The sequence below is a fragment of the Oncorhynchus mykiss genome, chromosome 2 (assembly GCF_057628025.1).
Source record: "Oncorhynchus mykiss isolate SJ-2025 chromosome 2, ASM5762802v1, whole genome shotgun sequence".
Lineage (NCBI taxonomy): Eukaryota > Metazoa > Chordata > Actinopteri > Salmoniformes > Salmonidae > Oncorhynchus > Oncorhynchus mykiss.
The window spans coordinates 51,856,367-51,870,950 of NC_143023.1; the positions used below are offsets into that span (position 1 = coordinate 51,856,367).

The 14,584-nt window shown below is 41.0% G+C and overlaps 1 protein-coding gene and 1 long non-coding RNA gene across 4 annotated transcripts in view; one reads left to right on the forward strand and one right to left on the reverse strand.

Moving 5' to 3' along the window:
• Positions 1-14,584, forward strand: part of LOC149985141 (uncharacterized) — a 714,490-nt gene that overhangs the window by 266,685 nt on the left and 433,221 nt on the right. The gene's annotated exons all lie outside the window — the stretch shown is intronic.
• Positions 1-14,584, reverse strand: part of lingo1a (leucine rich repeat and Ig domain containing 1a) — a 392,386-nt gene that overhangs the window by 6,398 nt on the left and 371,404 nt on the right. For all 3 annotated transcript variants that reach the window (XM_090201711.1, XM_021564711.3, XM_021564707.3), the window contains one exon: positions 1-1,312. This exon is cut by the window's left edge and continues 6,398 nt beyond it. In XM_090201711.1, the coding sequence (XP_090057837.1) occupies positions 1-1,300 (1,300 nt within the window). In that variant the 5' untranslated portion in view covers positions 1,301-1,312. The remainder of the gene's footprint in view (positions 1,313-14,584) is intronic.

The following is a 14,584-nucleotide window of genomic DNA, read 5'->3' on the forward strand; positions in this document are numbered from 1 at the left end:
TAGTTCCCTCGTCCACAAATTTCTGCTGCGCCTTGCGGTCCCGGATCCTGGACTTGCGACACGTGAAGTAGTTGGGCTGCAGGACGTCCGGGAAATCTTTAAACTCTTTTCCCTGTACGAACTCAGGTGAAGCGCAGGTGGGTTGCTGCCGGTTGAAGTTGAGCCTCCAGCGTCTCCGGAACACCCACAGCAGCCGGCAGTCACATGCCAAGGGGTTATCGTAAAGCGCCAGAGTCTCCAGGTTGCCTACCGAGTGGAACGCAGACTCCTCCAAGGTGCTCAAGGCATTGCCAGACACATTGAAGATCTTCAGATAGTTTAGGCCCCGGAACGAGTAGGGCTCGATCATAGCCAGCCTGCCCCCAACCAGGTGAAACTCCTGGAGCCTCAGAAGGTCATGGAGCTTATTCCCCTCAATGGTGTGGATGGGGTTATAGGACAGATTCAGAAACCGTAGGTAGACCAAGTGCCGGAGAGCCACGTATGGGATGGAGGTCAGGTTGCCATTGGTGATGGTCAGCGAGGTGAGGTTCAGTCCATAGAGGCAATTGGAGGTCATGGTGTCCAGGTAGGGCCAGTTGGCGATCTCCAGGACTTTCAGCCGGTACAGTCTTTTGAAGGAGTAATCCTTAATAACATAGATGTTGAGGTGGCGCAGCCTGAGAAAAATCAAACTGTGAAGGTGGGTGAAGGCCTCGGTGGGCACCGAGGTCAGGTTGCACTTCTCCAAAGTCAGCTGCTCCAGGCTGCTGAGACCATGGAAGGCCCGATGGGAGATGAACACCAAGTCATTGTCGCCCACCTCCATGGAGCGCAGGTTGTACAGGTCTTGGAACATATAGTCCAGCAGGATGACTATCTTGTTCTCACTGATGTCCAACTGGGTGAGGTTGCTGAGGCCCGTGAACACACCCAGCTGGATGAGTTTGAGCTTGTTGCTGCGCAGCCCCAATGTCCGGAGGCCGTACAGGTTGTTGAAGGCGCCGGGCTCAATAGCGGAGATGGTGTTTTCGTTGAGCTCCAGCTCCTCCAGGTTGGGGTAGGTTGCGAACTCATCCATGTTGATGGTCTTGATGCGGTTCTTGCTGAGGTCCAGCAACCGCGTTTCTGTGGGGATGCCCTCAGGGACGGACATAAGCTTCTTGCGGTGGCATATGACTGAGCGCTCCTGGGCATTGCACTCGCAGCGGGACGGGCAACCTGTGGTGGAACCAGACAGTACGGTGCCCAGCATCAGAATCAGAATGGGCTGCCAGCAAGCCACCAGGTAGCTGTGCCCACTCGCTTCCCTGGCCCCCATCCTATCGGTTACCTATGGAGACACAAGAGAGACAGAGAAAGGACATGTCAGAAAAACAATCACTGATTAGATACTCTAAATAACACTGGGCTATTTCCTTATCATTAAAATTGGTGAAAAGTGAGATCACTTTTGTATTGTGTTTTGAAGCCACATTCTGCAGTATTGCTGCATATAAAATGCTTTGAAGTGTGGGAAAAGGAGTGTCCTATGAAAACATATTATACTATTTGCTCTCTTTTGAAAAATAGTGACTACTATTCTCTGCCAGGCATTTTGACGCCAACAATGAAAAGCAATAAAATGTAAAGCGATGCCATCCTCATGTGACACAATTTGAAATTGAGTGTAAAAGATTTGCTGCAATATTAATGGCACAAAGGAAATATGAATGAATGGGGGTGAGGGGTTACTAGGAATAAGGTATGTATTTGCATAATGGAGAAAACTGACATATATGAATCCTGCAATGCTCACTACTCTACACAGAGCTTCAAAGGCATTTCAGATGCAGGAGGCTCCTGTGAACTGATGGAATAGTGTTAGCTGAAGGATTTGCATGCAATGGTTACATCAGCACCATATTAGACTCATTCATGATTCATAAGAGGAAATGTTGAGCTCGGACAGACAGTAGATGTATCACAAAGAATTTGAATCAATTCCTGGCATTCGGGTGTGATGCTGCCTGGTTATGTTTTGTGTGTGTGCGCCGTATACCCACTTATTTTTCAGTGGGCATTGCGTATACTCACTTCTTAAATCTCCACTGCCGTTTCAATTAATAAGGCTGATGGAACAGATCCGAATGCTTAGCTTAAAATGTTGATATACAATTGATTCTTCATATTTTAGATGGGGCAATGTACCTTCGCGTGAATGTTCTAAAATGAAATTTGCAGGAAAAGGGCGTTCTAAAATGTGCATGGAAATATCCACAGGAATTGTAGAAAGAGGGGGGGGGGTTAAATATGCAACAATTATCATGGGTTGCTAATATGACCAAGATAATGTATTTTCCTAATAGACAATGAAAGAAAATCAATAGAACAGGATAAAGCATATGAGTAAGTCTTCATAAAAAAATAATTGCCTTCACATTTCTGTGGTGGGATTTTGTCTATAGGCTACTTTCAAGTAAGGTGAGACATACCTCGTAATATGAAGTAACATGTCCTGGTTTCAAACAATTATTTTATTTATTTTTATTTGAACCTTTATTTAACTAGGGCAAGTCAGTTAAGAACAAATTCTTACTTACAATGACAGCCTAGGAACAGTGGGTTAACTGCCTTGTTCAGGGGCAGAACAACAGCTTTTTACCTTGTCAGCTCGGGGATTCAATTTAGCAACCTTTCGGTTACTGGCCCAATGCTTTAACCACTAGGCTACCTTGCACAGTACAGCTTGGGTTGGCCTGACTGTGAAAGACCAATATGGGATTTATAATTGTAGGTCGTTCAGAGTGTATGTCACTGTTTTTCATATAATTTTTTCCTTCGTCGGGCGGGGCGTTTTGATTTTTTTTGGGGAAAATTCTTCAGGCACCATTACACCACTGTGTGTATGGCTTGCATAGCACCTTGCTCAAGATCAATCAGTCATTGCGAGCTCCCTAGTATTAAGTTATGGCATTTCAAAAGGGGCCAGGTGCAGCTTGAATTAACCAATTTTGAGAAGGTTATCCAATTCATGCTGTTTCAGAGACACGTATGCTGAGCACATCTTTAGAGTGTACCGTTAGCATAAAATATTTATTTTTTCTTCTTCACCCTGTATTTCCAGCGTGAATGTGCTGTGTGAGTTAAAACAGAGTGGGGAGTGGGGCAGCAGTAGCAATCAAAGACAAATGGTGTCAAGTCTGATGTATGTGCTATGGCTAACATTCAGCTGGAGCAATCTTTTACAATACAATATAGACCATGCAGAGCCAGGGCGGTGGCTTCAGAAAGATAGATACTGGTCTTAAAATCGTAATAACAAAGAATATTTACTTTCTATCTTATCCGTCAGTGTTTTCCCCCTCCACTAACCCCGATCCCACACCTTACTCTAAATCGGGTTCATATCCAAATCCCAACCCTAACCTCTCCATACACTGATACATTATACTATTTCCCTTCCTTGAGCCACCCTCTCTTCATTCATGGTTTTGTTTAGTGTGATTTTTATATTTCTACAATTGTAAAGTGACTTTGGGTCCTTGAAAAGCACTATATAAGTCCCTTTTATTTGTATTATTATTACTAACAATGTCATTAATAATTGATTTTATAATTATACTTTCCATTTTTATGCAAAGAGTCATACTTGCGTATTTATTGAAAAAGTTGGATTAAAGGCCCAGTACAGTCAGAAATGTGATTTTTCTGTGTCTTGTATATATTTCCACCCTATGAGGTTGGATTAATGCTGTGAAATTGTGAAAATGACAATAATACCCTTTTAGTGTAAGAGCTGTTTGAAAAGACCGCCTGAAATTTTTCCTGTTTTCGTGAGATGGAGTTTTGACCTGCCTGGTGACATCACTTGTCAATTTTCTTTGTTAAAACTTCTTGTAACTAGGGGGCAGTATTTTCATTTTTGGAAAAATAACGTTCCCAAAGTAAACGGGCTATTAGTTTACCAACAAAATGGGCGGATGGTGAAATAGACCTATTCGGTAGTCATCTTAAAAAATATAAATGAACTTACCAAAATCAATTTCAATAGAAAGTTTTCAAAAATAGATAATATTATGCAACCATTAAAACCTTTTGTGACTAGGGGGCAGTATTTTCATTTTTGGAAAAATAACGTTCCCGTAGTAAACGGGATATTTTGTCAGGAGAAGATGCTAGAATATGCATATAATTGACAGCTTAGGATAGAAAACACTAACGTTTCCAAAACTGTAAAAATATTGTCTGTGAGTAAAACAGAACTGATATTGCAGGCGAAAGCCTGAGAAAAATCCAATCAAGAAGTGACTCATGTTTTGAAAGCTCTGCGTTCCAATGCGTCCCTATTGAGCAGTGAATGGGCTATCAACCAGATTCCTTTTTCTACGTATTCCCCAAGGTGTCTACGGCATTTTGATGTAGTTTCACGCATTTATGTTGAAGAATGAACGTAAGCGACTATATTGCGAAAGTGGTCACCTCTCAGAGTGATTCTCGCGTAAAATACAGAAGTAGCCATTTTTCCTCTCAGTCCTACTGAAAAGCAAATTGTCCCGGTGGATATATTATCGAATAGATATTTGAAAATCACCTTGAGGATTGATTATAAACAACATTTTCCATGTTTCTGTCGATATTATGGAGCTAATTTGGAATATTTTCCGCCGTTTTCCGGTCGATTTCTCAGCCAAACGTGAAGAACAAACGGCGCTATTTTGCCTACAAAAATAATATTTTGGGAAAAAAGGAACCTTTGCTATCTAACTGGGAGTCTCGTGAGTGAAAACATCCAAAGCTCATCAAACGTAAACGATTTAATTTGATTGCTTTTCTGATTTTCGTGACCAGGTTGCCTGCTGCTAGCTAGGCAAAATGCTATGCTAGGCTATCGATAAACTTACACAAATGCTTGTCTTGCTTTGTCTGTAAAGCATATTTTCAAAATCTGAGATGACAGGGTGATTAACAAAAGGCTAAGCTGTGTTTCAATATATTTCACGAATCTGAATATTTTCTAGTAATATTTATGTCCGTTGCGTTATGCTAATTAGTGTCAGATGATGATTACGCTCCCGGATCCGGGATGGGTAGTTACAACAGACCAATAAGAAAGAGAGTTCTAAACCTATCTGCCAACAACAGCTAGTTTTCAGTTTCCCCCTCCCAACTTAGACCACTCTCAGACAAAATGCTTGTTTGAGAAATTGGTCTTTGGTAAGAATCTATTTGACCGTAAGGTACTTAATTGTTACCCAGAAATTATTTGATATCGATACAAAAGGGGACATAATTCATGATATTCTCTCAAATTCTTCCCAAATTCACAAATTTCAGCCTTGTATTCTAACAGTATACAGTATAATTCTGCATAACAAATATTTTTCTCTTGTAAGTATGCAGAGACCTGTAACCCAATTTCATAGGTGGTGTATTGTTGGGTTTGTACACCCTATTTTTCAGGATGTGGAGCAGAACCCTCAAATGTCCTTAATAATCTTGTAATCTGGCCTTGCACACAAGTCAAGCAATACACAAAAATCTATCTTAAATACAATGTCACAAATTAAGATCCTAAACATTGACATTCACCTCCATTCTCTGTGTTTTGTGTCTCAATAGCATCCATTAGCAACTATCAGTTAACCTTATAATTGGTTCTGGGTGGCACATACATCAAACTTGCATGAACACTGATGACAAAAACATTCCTCATGTCTAAGTCATTGTTAGAAAAACGTTTGGTCCAATTCAGATGTTAGGTAATATATTTATTGTATTTTCCTATAAATTAAAATGGCAAATCTGGGTGCAATCAATTAGATTAATTTCGCAGATAAAGTTATATTTCAACAAAATAATTTCGCAGGAACGCTTTTCTGTTTCAAAACAATCAGATGATGGGTGTCAAAATCCTCTTTCTTGTGATTTTTTGTACAAGAGAAGATAGCATTTTCCCCCATTCCTCTGACAGAGATGCCTATGTAGTTGATTGTGCATAGCCCTATCAAATTTGTGACTGTCTGAAGAGCCACAATGACAGCTGAAAGAGGCACACATTCTTCTATAGGCTATACTGTAGGGGTTTCCTGTAGAGTTTATTAACTGAAATTGGGTCGCGTGTGCAGTGTCAATATTGCATGTGCTTTGAATTATGGAGATTTTGTGTGAAGTAAATACACTAAGCTAAAGGCTTCCATGCAACAATCTGATAAATAATGTGCTATTTTTTTATTTGTATATTGTTATGGTAGACAGTTAATTAAATTGTGACATATAACTACCATTGTCAATAATTCTTTCTGCAAAGCCCCAAACTGACATTAGATGAATTAGAGCGGTTTGTTTTTTTTCCCTCACTCTCAATTTAATTTGATTCTTCTCGGGGGTCAAGGGTCAGACGGAGATTTTTTTGAACCTTTATTTAACTAGGCAAGTCAGTTAATAACAAATTATTGTTTACAATGATGGCCTAGGAACAGTGGGCTAACTGCCTTGTTCAGGGGCAAAATGGCAGATTTTTACCTTGTCAGCTCGGGGATTCGATCTAGCAACCTATCAGTTACTGGCCCAACACTCTAACCACGAGGCTAATTGTCACCCCGCATGTCAATACCATCTCAAACCAATGAGAAAAGGTTTAAAGAAAAAGTTTATAGGCACCATCTCTGCGGGATAGTGAATTGGGGTCAATGAGTCTGAGTTGAAGAACTGCCCATATGTCCCAGAGCAGATATTGCGGCCTCCAAAGTAACTCAATTCTCCTTCTCCTGTTTGTATTACATAAAAGGTGCATTATGCAGAAATCGCATTATGCAGAAATCGACATTTCCTGGGTGCTAACATTCTAATAGTTTGCAACAAAACAAGCAAGTATAGTATAGAGAATCATTGTACCATCTAAAACGCTGTGATATATATTTTCATCTATTTGAAGATGGTGTACAAAACCAGAATATATAAGACTCAAAACCAAAACGTAACAGGAAGCATAGATATAGCGCGCATAGAAATGGTCTACAACTTCTTAGACTTGCTTTCAATGAGAATGACATATCTCACATTTCTATGCGAACTTGGTCAGGTCGCCTAAAAATATATACATTGCAGCTTTAGCCTAAATTGATCCAAGTTAAAGCAGTCTGATGAGGGAGCCATACAGGATGGATGGCTTAAGCAGCTGGTGGAACATCTGACAGGGGAGAGGAAGTGCAGCTGCCAATCCTTATTTTCCGTTCCACCTTTTTGCCTTTGCTGTGTGTGCCTATTACACATTGGATATCGCTCTCTGAGATGCTATTATGTCCCACATCTTCCTCATTGACACCAAAACCTAATCAAGGAAGCGCTCAACTGTAATCCCTTGCTGGTAAAGCTACATGGCTGCAACATTTGGAGTCTAGGACCACAGTAGGGTATTAGGATGGTAATGAGTACAGGCAGTCCTTCAACGCAAAACTGGGGTCAAAATCCAGATGAAATAATACCAGTCTGATTATTTCATTCTAGCACATGATTTTCCGAGCCTCATATGAAACAAACTAAAAGCTCCATTGTTTCGATGCAGCAAAAAAAAATCCCTATTTCATTTCGTCCAAATGAAATGAACGCAGTTTCACATCTTTTTCAAGACTGTTTTAAATAAGGATATGTCGGCAGCTAATGCTCCATTGCAATTACATAAGAAGACAGATAAAGGGAAAGATGCAGAGCACATGGCTATATGAAATGCTAGCCATGTTTAAACATTTATGGCTCCATTTTGTTAACAATCCTGTGTTATCTGTCCCTTGCAGGCATGGCAATCCGAATGCAATTCCTCACTCCAATCAACTCGCCATTGAAAAAATACATTAATTTCAGCAGTAGTGAGAAGAGACCTTCTTATTGGACCAAGACCAATGATAATATCAACGAACGGCTAGATGAACGTGTAAGTGACAGCAAACTGGAGAGCTGTGGAAATGCTGCGTGAGATCATGCACAGAGGGTGTGGCTAATGCTATGTGCAATTGACAAGTTCTAGAGAAGTGTCACTTGTCGTGATTATATTCCCTGTTTACAAGATAATTATAGAGGACTGAGATTCTTATTTCAAAACACCAGGAATGGGTGATTGGCAGCTTCATAATTATGATCACAATACATTATTGGCATGAGCAAAAAAAATACTAATGATGCAGTGCTGTCACACAGACATATAAACAGGTAAACAATGAATGTACATACCATACAATTTCAGGACTTATTCACCTTTAGTGACTCTAGCCTGAAATTATGTCAATATAATGTAAAAGCTAACAGAAAATAAAGGTTCTCATTAAATGTTCTTATTTCTGGGGAAATGGAAGTCTCGGATTTATCATCTACAAATTGACCCAAAGAATTCTCTGCCTATTCATTCTTAGAACAATCAGATAAATACATAGAAATGCTCATATTTGAAGACAGTGAGGTAATACACTATATGCAAGCACGCACGCACGCACACACACACACACACACTTGAAGTCGGAAGCTTAAATACATTTAGGTTGGAGCCATTAAAAGTCGTTTTTCAACCACTCCACAAATTTCTTAACAAACTATAGTTTTGAAAAGTCGGTTAAGACATCTCTGTGCATGACACAAGTCATTTTTTCAACAATTGTTTAGAGACAGATTATTTCACTTACAGTTCCCTGTATCACAATTCTAGTGGGTCAGAAGTTTCAATACACTAAGTTGACCGTGCCTTTAAACAGCTTGGAAAATTCCAGAAAATTATGTCATGGCTTTAGAAGCTTCTGATAGGCTAATTGACATCATTTGAGTCAATTGGAGGTGGATGTATTTCAAGGCCTACCTTCAAATGTAGTGCCTCTTTTCTTGACATCATGGGAAAATCAAAAGAATTCAGTCAAGAGCTTAGAAAAAAAATTGTAGACCTCTACAAGTCTGGTTCATCCTTGGGATAAAGGTACCACGTTCATCTGTACAAACAAGAGCACGCAAATGGGACCATTTGTCATACCGCTCAGGAAGGTGTCATAACGCTCAGGAAGGAGATGCGTTCTGTCTCCAAGAGATGAACGTACTTTGGTGCAAAAAGTTTGAATCAATCCCAGAATAACATCAAAGGACCTTGTGAAGATGCTGGAGGAAACAGGTACAAAAGTATCTATATCCACAGTAAAACGAGTCCTATATCGACATAACCTGAAAGGCCGCTCAGCAAGGAAGAAGCCACTGCTCCAAAACCGCTGTAAAAAAGCCAGACTACGGTTTGCAACTGCACATGGGGATAAAGATCTAACTTTTTGGAGAAATTTCCTCTGGTCTGATGAAACAAAAATAGAACTGTTTGGCCATAATGACCATCATTATGTTTGGAGGAAAAAGTGGGAAGCTTGCAAGCCGAAGAACACCATCCCAACCGTGAAGCACGGGGGTGGCAGCATCATGTTGTGGGGGTGCTTTGCTGCAGGAGGAACAAGTGCACTTCACAAAATAGATGGCATCATGAAGAGGGAAATTATGTGGATATATTGAAGCAACAAATGTGTCTTCCAAATGGACAATGACCCCAAGCATACTTCCAAAGTTGTGGCAATATGGCTTAAGGACAACAAAGTCAAGGTATTGTAGTCGCCATCACAAAGCCCTTATCTCAATCCAATAGACAATTTGTGGGCAGAACTGAAAAAGCATGTACGAGCAAGGAGGACTACAAACCTGACTCAGTTACACCAGCTCTGTCAGGAGGAATGGGCCAAAATTCACCCAACTTATTGTGGGAAGCTTGTGGAAGGCTACCCGAAACGTTTGACCCAAGATAACCCCTTGAAGCTAGGGGGCACTATTTTTATTTTAGGAAAAATAACATTCCCAAAGTAAACAGCCTATTTCTCAGGACCAGATGCTAGAATATGCATATAAGCTTAGGATAGAAAACACTCTAAAGTTTCCAAAACTGTAAAAATATTGTCTGTGAGTATAACAGAACTGATATTTATTTTTATTTTTTACCTTTATTTAACTCTTTGAGGGCATGGCAGATTTACGCCCCCTTTGGAGAAATTGGGTACCCCTAGTAAACTGAAAAAAAATATATAAAAAATTGCTAATATATGCATATAATAATTATTATTGGATAGAAAACACTCTAAAGCTTCTAAAACCGTTGGAATTATGTCTGTAAGTATAGCAGAACTCACAGGGCATGCATTCTTCCAAACTAGTTTTTGTGGCCATGAAAGTTGGAGCAACTTTGACGTCATGGCCCCCACCCTTCCCGACCACTTATGGATCTGGGGACACTTTCCATCTCTTCCACTAGATGTCCTCTTTCTTTAGAGCGTTCAATCGTTCAAATCGCGCGAGAATTGGCCCTATAGGAGTGATTGGAGTAAGTGTCGCGATAAAAAAACCTGTGCGTTAGGGCGCGAATTGGTCACAGCCATTCCTTTGTTCCAGCACTCCTGGGAAGAGCAAACGATGCCCGGTTGAATTGAAGTTTGTTATGCACGTCTAAAACATCATAAAGCTTGCTTCTGCACTTAGTTTGACCTGTTTAGTCGACATATAATGTGTAATTTTGAAGTTTTGATGCGCAACTTATCCGGACCGGAGGACGTTTTGGGTGCATTTCAGCTGATGTTATTAGCAGTAGCTAATACAAAGACGCAAGACTTGAAACCAAACGATGTATTGGGTAAGTATGAACCCTTCCAGAACATTCTGAACGAAGACCATCGAAGGTAAGGGAATATTTATGCTTAAATCTGTGTTTCTGTTGACTCCAACATTACGTGGAAATGTAGCTTGGAACTGAGCGCTGTCTCAGCATATGAAATAGTGTGCGATTTCTGTAACGTTAAAAATAAATCTAACACAGCGGTTGCATAAAGAAGCAGTGTATCTTTCTAACTATATGTAGAACATGTATATTTAGCCAAAGTTTATGATGTCTATTTACGTTATCTTGCCGAGCTACCTAGATTTCCTGCGGGCATTTTTGAGTAATTTCTGAACATGAGTACACTGTAAATGGACATTTATGGATATATATGGCATATTATTGAAAAAAAAAAAATGTACTGTGTAACATGTCCTATCACTGTCATCTGATGAAGATTTTCAAAAGGTTAGTGAGCGATTTATTTTTTAATCCTGCTTTTATAATTTTATATTTTCTGGGACAAAATGGCTGCCGCTTGTCTTTGTTTCGGTGGTGGTCTAATATAAATGTGTGGTGTGTTTTCGCCGTAAAACATTTTAAAAATCTGACATGCTGGGTAGATGAACAAGGTGTTTATCTTTCATTTGAGCTATTGGACTTGTTAATGTGTGGAGGTTAAATATTTCTAAGAATATTTTTGCGTTCCATGCGCCACCGTTTGAGCTGAACGGGGGGGAGGGTGTTCCTCCAGAGGAACTCCTGGCATCAACTAGTTTTAACCAGGCAAGTCAGTTAAGAACAAATTCTTATTTTCAATGACGGCCTAGGAACAGTGGGTTCCAGTGGGTGCCTGTTCGGGGGCAGAACGACAGATTTGTACCTTGTCAGCTTGGGGGTTTTGAACTCGCAACCTTACTAGTCCAACGCTCTAACCACTAGGCCACCCTGCCGCCCCATATTGCAGGCGAAAGCCTGAGAAAAATCCAATCAGGAAGTGACTCTTATTTTGAAAGCTCTGTGTACCTATGCATCCCTATTGACAATTGAAAGGGATATCAACCATATTCCTTTTTCTATGGCTTCCCTAAGGTGTCTACAGCGTTTAGACATAGTTTCAGGCCTTTATTTTGAAGAATGAGCGTGAACACATTACGTAAGTGGTCAGGTGGGGGCTCTCAGACTGATTTTTGCGCAAAAGAGAGAGGTGGCCATTGTTCCTCCCGGTCCTAGTGAAAAGCCAACTGTCTCGGTTGATATATTATCGAATAGATATTTGAAAAACACCTTGAGGTTTGATTATAAAAAACCTTTGACATGCTTCTGTTGACATTATGGATATCATTTGGAATTTTTGTCTGCGTTGTCGTGACTGCTATTTCTGGTGGTTTCCTAGGCATAACGCACCGAACTAATGGAGGTATTTGGATATAAAAAATATCTTTATGGAACAAAAGGAAGATTTGCTGTCTAACTGGGAGTCTCGTGAGTGAAAAAATCCAAAGATCATCAAAGGTAAACGGTTAATTTGATTGATTTTCTTGACCAAGCTTCCTGATGCTAAGTGTACATAATGCTATGCTAGGCTATCGATAAACTTACACAAATGCTTGTATTGCTTTCGCTGTAAAGCATTATTTCAAAATCTGAGACGAAAGGGTGATTAACAAAAGGCAAAGCTGTGTTTCGCTATATTTCACTTGTGATTTCATGAATATTAATATTTTCTAGTCATATCTTTTGAGTGTTGCGCTATGCTAATCAGCGTTGCTGATGACAAATATACCGGATCCGGGATGGGTAGTTCTAAATTTAAAGGCAATGCTACCAAATACTAATTAAGTGTATGTAAACTTCTGACCCACTGGGAATGTGATGAAAGAAATAAAAGCTGAAATAAATCACTCTCTACTATTATTCTGACATTTCACATTCTTAAAATAATGTGGTGATCCTAACTGACCTAAGACAGAGAATTTTTACTAGGGTTAAATGTTAGGAATTGTGAAAAATTGAGTTGAAATGTATTTGGCTAAGGTGTATGTAAACTTCCAACTTCAACTATATATACACTGCTCAAAAAAATAACTAAAATACACTAAAATAACACATCCTAGATCTGAATGAATGAAATATTCTTATTAAATACTTTTTTCTATACATAGTTCAATGTGCAGACAACAAAATCACACAAATATTATCAATGTCTGGATTTGGAGTGACACTCAAAATTAAAGTGGAAAACCACACTACAGGCTGATCCAACTTTGATGTAATGTCCTTAAAACAAATCAAAATGAGGCTCAGTAGTGTGTGTGACCTCCACGTGCCTGTATGACCTCCCTACAACGCCTGGGCATGCTCCTGATGAGGTGGCGGATGGTCTCCTGAGGGATCTCCTCCCAGACCTGGACTAAAGCATCCGCCAACTCCTGGACAGTCTGTGGTGCAACGTGGCGTTGGTGGATGGAGCAAGACATGATGTCCCAGATGTGCTCAATTGGATTAAGGTCTGGGGAACGGGCGGGCCAGTACATAGCATCAATGCCTTCCTCTTGCAGGAACTGCTGACACACTCTAGCCTCATGAGGTCTAGCATTGTCTTGCATTAGGAGGAACCCAGGGCTAACCGCACCAGCATATGGTCTCACAAGGGGTCTGAGGATCTCATCTCGGTACCTAATGGCAGTCAGGCTACCTCTGGAGAGCACATGGAGGGCTGTGCGTCCCCCCCAAAGAAATGCCACCCCACACCATGACTGACCCACCGACAAACCGGTCATGCTGGAGGATGTTACAGGCAGCAGAACGTTCTCCACGCCGTCTCCAGACTCTGTCACGTCTGTCATGTGCTCAGTGTGAACCTGCTTTCATCTGTGAAGAGCACAGGGCGCCAGTGGCGAATTAGGTGGTGTTCTCTGGCAAATGCCAAACGTCCTGCACGGTGTTGGGCTGTAAGCACAACCCCCACCTGTGGACGTCGGGCCCTCATACCACCCTCATGGAGTCTGTTTCTGACCGTTTGAGCAGACACATGCACATTTGTGGCCTGCTGGAGGTCATTTTGCAGGGCTCTGGCAGTGCTCCTCCTTGCACAAAGGCGGAGGTAGCGGTCCTGCTGCTGGGTTGTTGCCCTCCTACGGCCTCCTCCACGTCTCCTGATGTACTGGCCTGTCTCCTGGTAGCGCCTCCATGCTCTGGACACTACGCTGACAGACACAGCAAACCTTCTTGCCACAGCTCGCATTGATGTGTCATCCTGGATGAGCTGCACTACCTGAGCCACTTGTGTGGGTTGTAGACTCCGTCTCATGCTACCACTAGAGTGAAAGCACCGCCAGCATTAAAAAGTGACCAAAACATCAGCCAGGAAGCATAGGAACTGAGAAGTGGTCTGTGGTCACCAACTACAGAAACACTCCTTTATTGGGGGTGTCTTGCTAATTGCCTAATTTCAACCTGTTGTCTATTCCATTTGCACAACAGCATGTGAAATTTATTGTCAATCAGTGTTGCTTCCTAAGTGAACAGTTTAATTTCACAGAAGTGTGATTGACTTGGAGTTACATTGTGTTGTTTAAGTGTTCCCTGTATTTTTTTGAGCAGTGTATAAATTCAAAACAAGATGTACAATTATTATCACAGTAACATCATTGTACAGTACAAATGATCCACCACAACCAGCACATCCACAAAGATGAGCAGAGGGGTTGCTGGGTGTTTAGCTACAGCTGGAACATGTATTCTACCTGTCACATTATCTCAGTGCCAAACCAATCCCTCTTAACTACTCTGGTTAAATACCTGTGAGCCTGAGGAAAATCCTTCTGATGATGCTGACAGTGTCTGTCCCACAAAGTGTTAAAAGAAAGCCCTAAGCCAACGCCAAGACAAACTGCTCACTCAGCTCCCAATCTAATCCCGAGGGCCCCCCTCCTCTCCTTTTTATTAGTATTCTATTTTCATGAC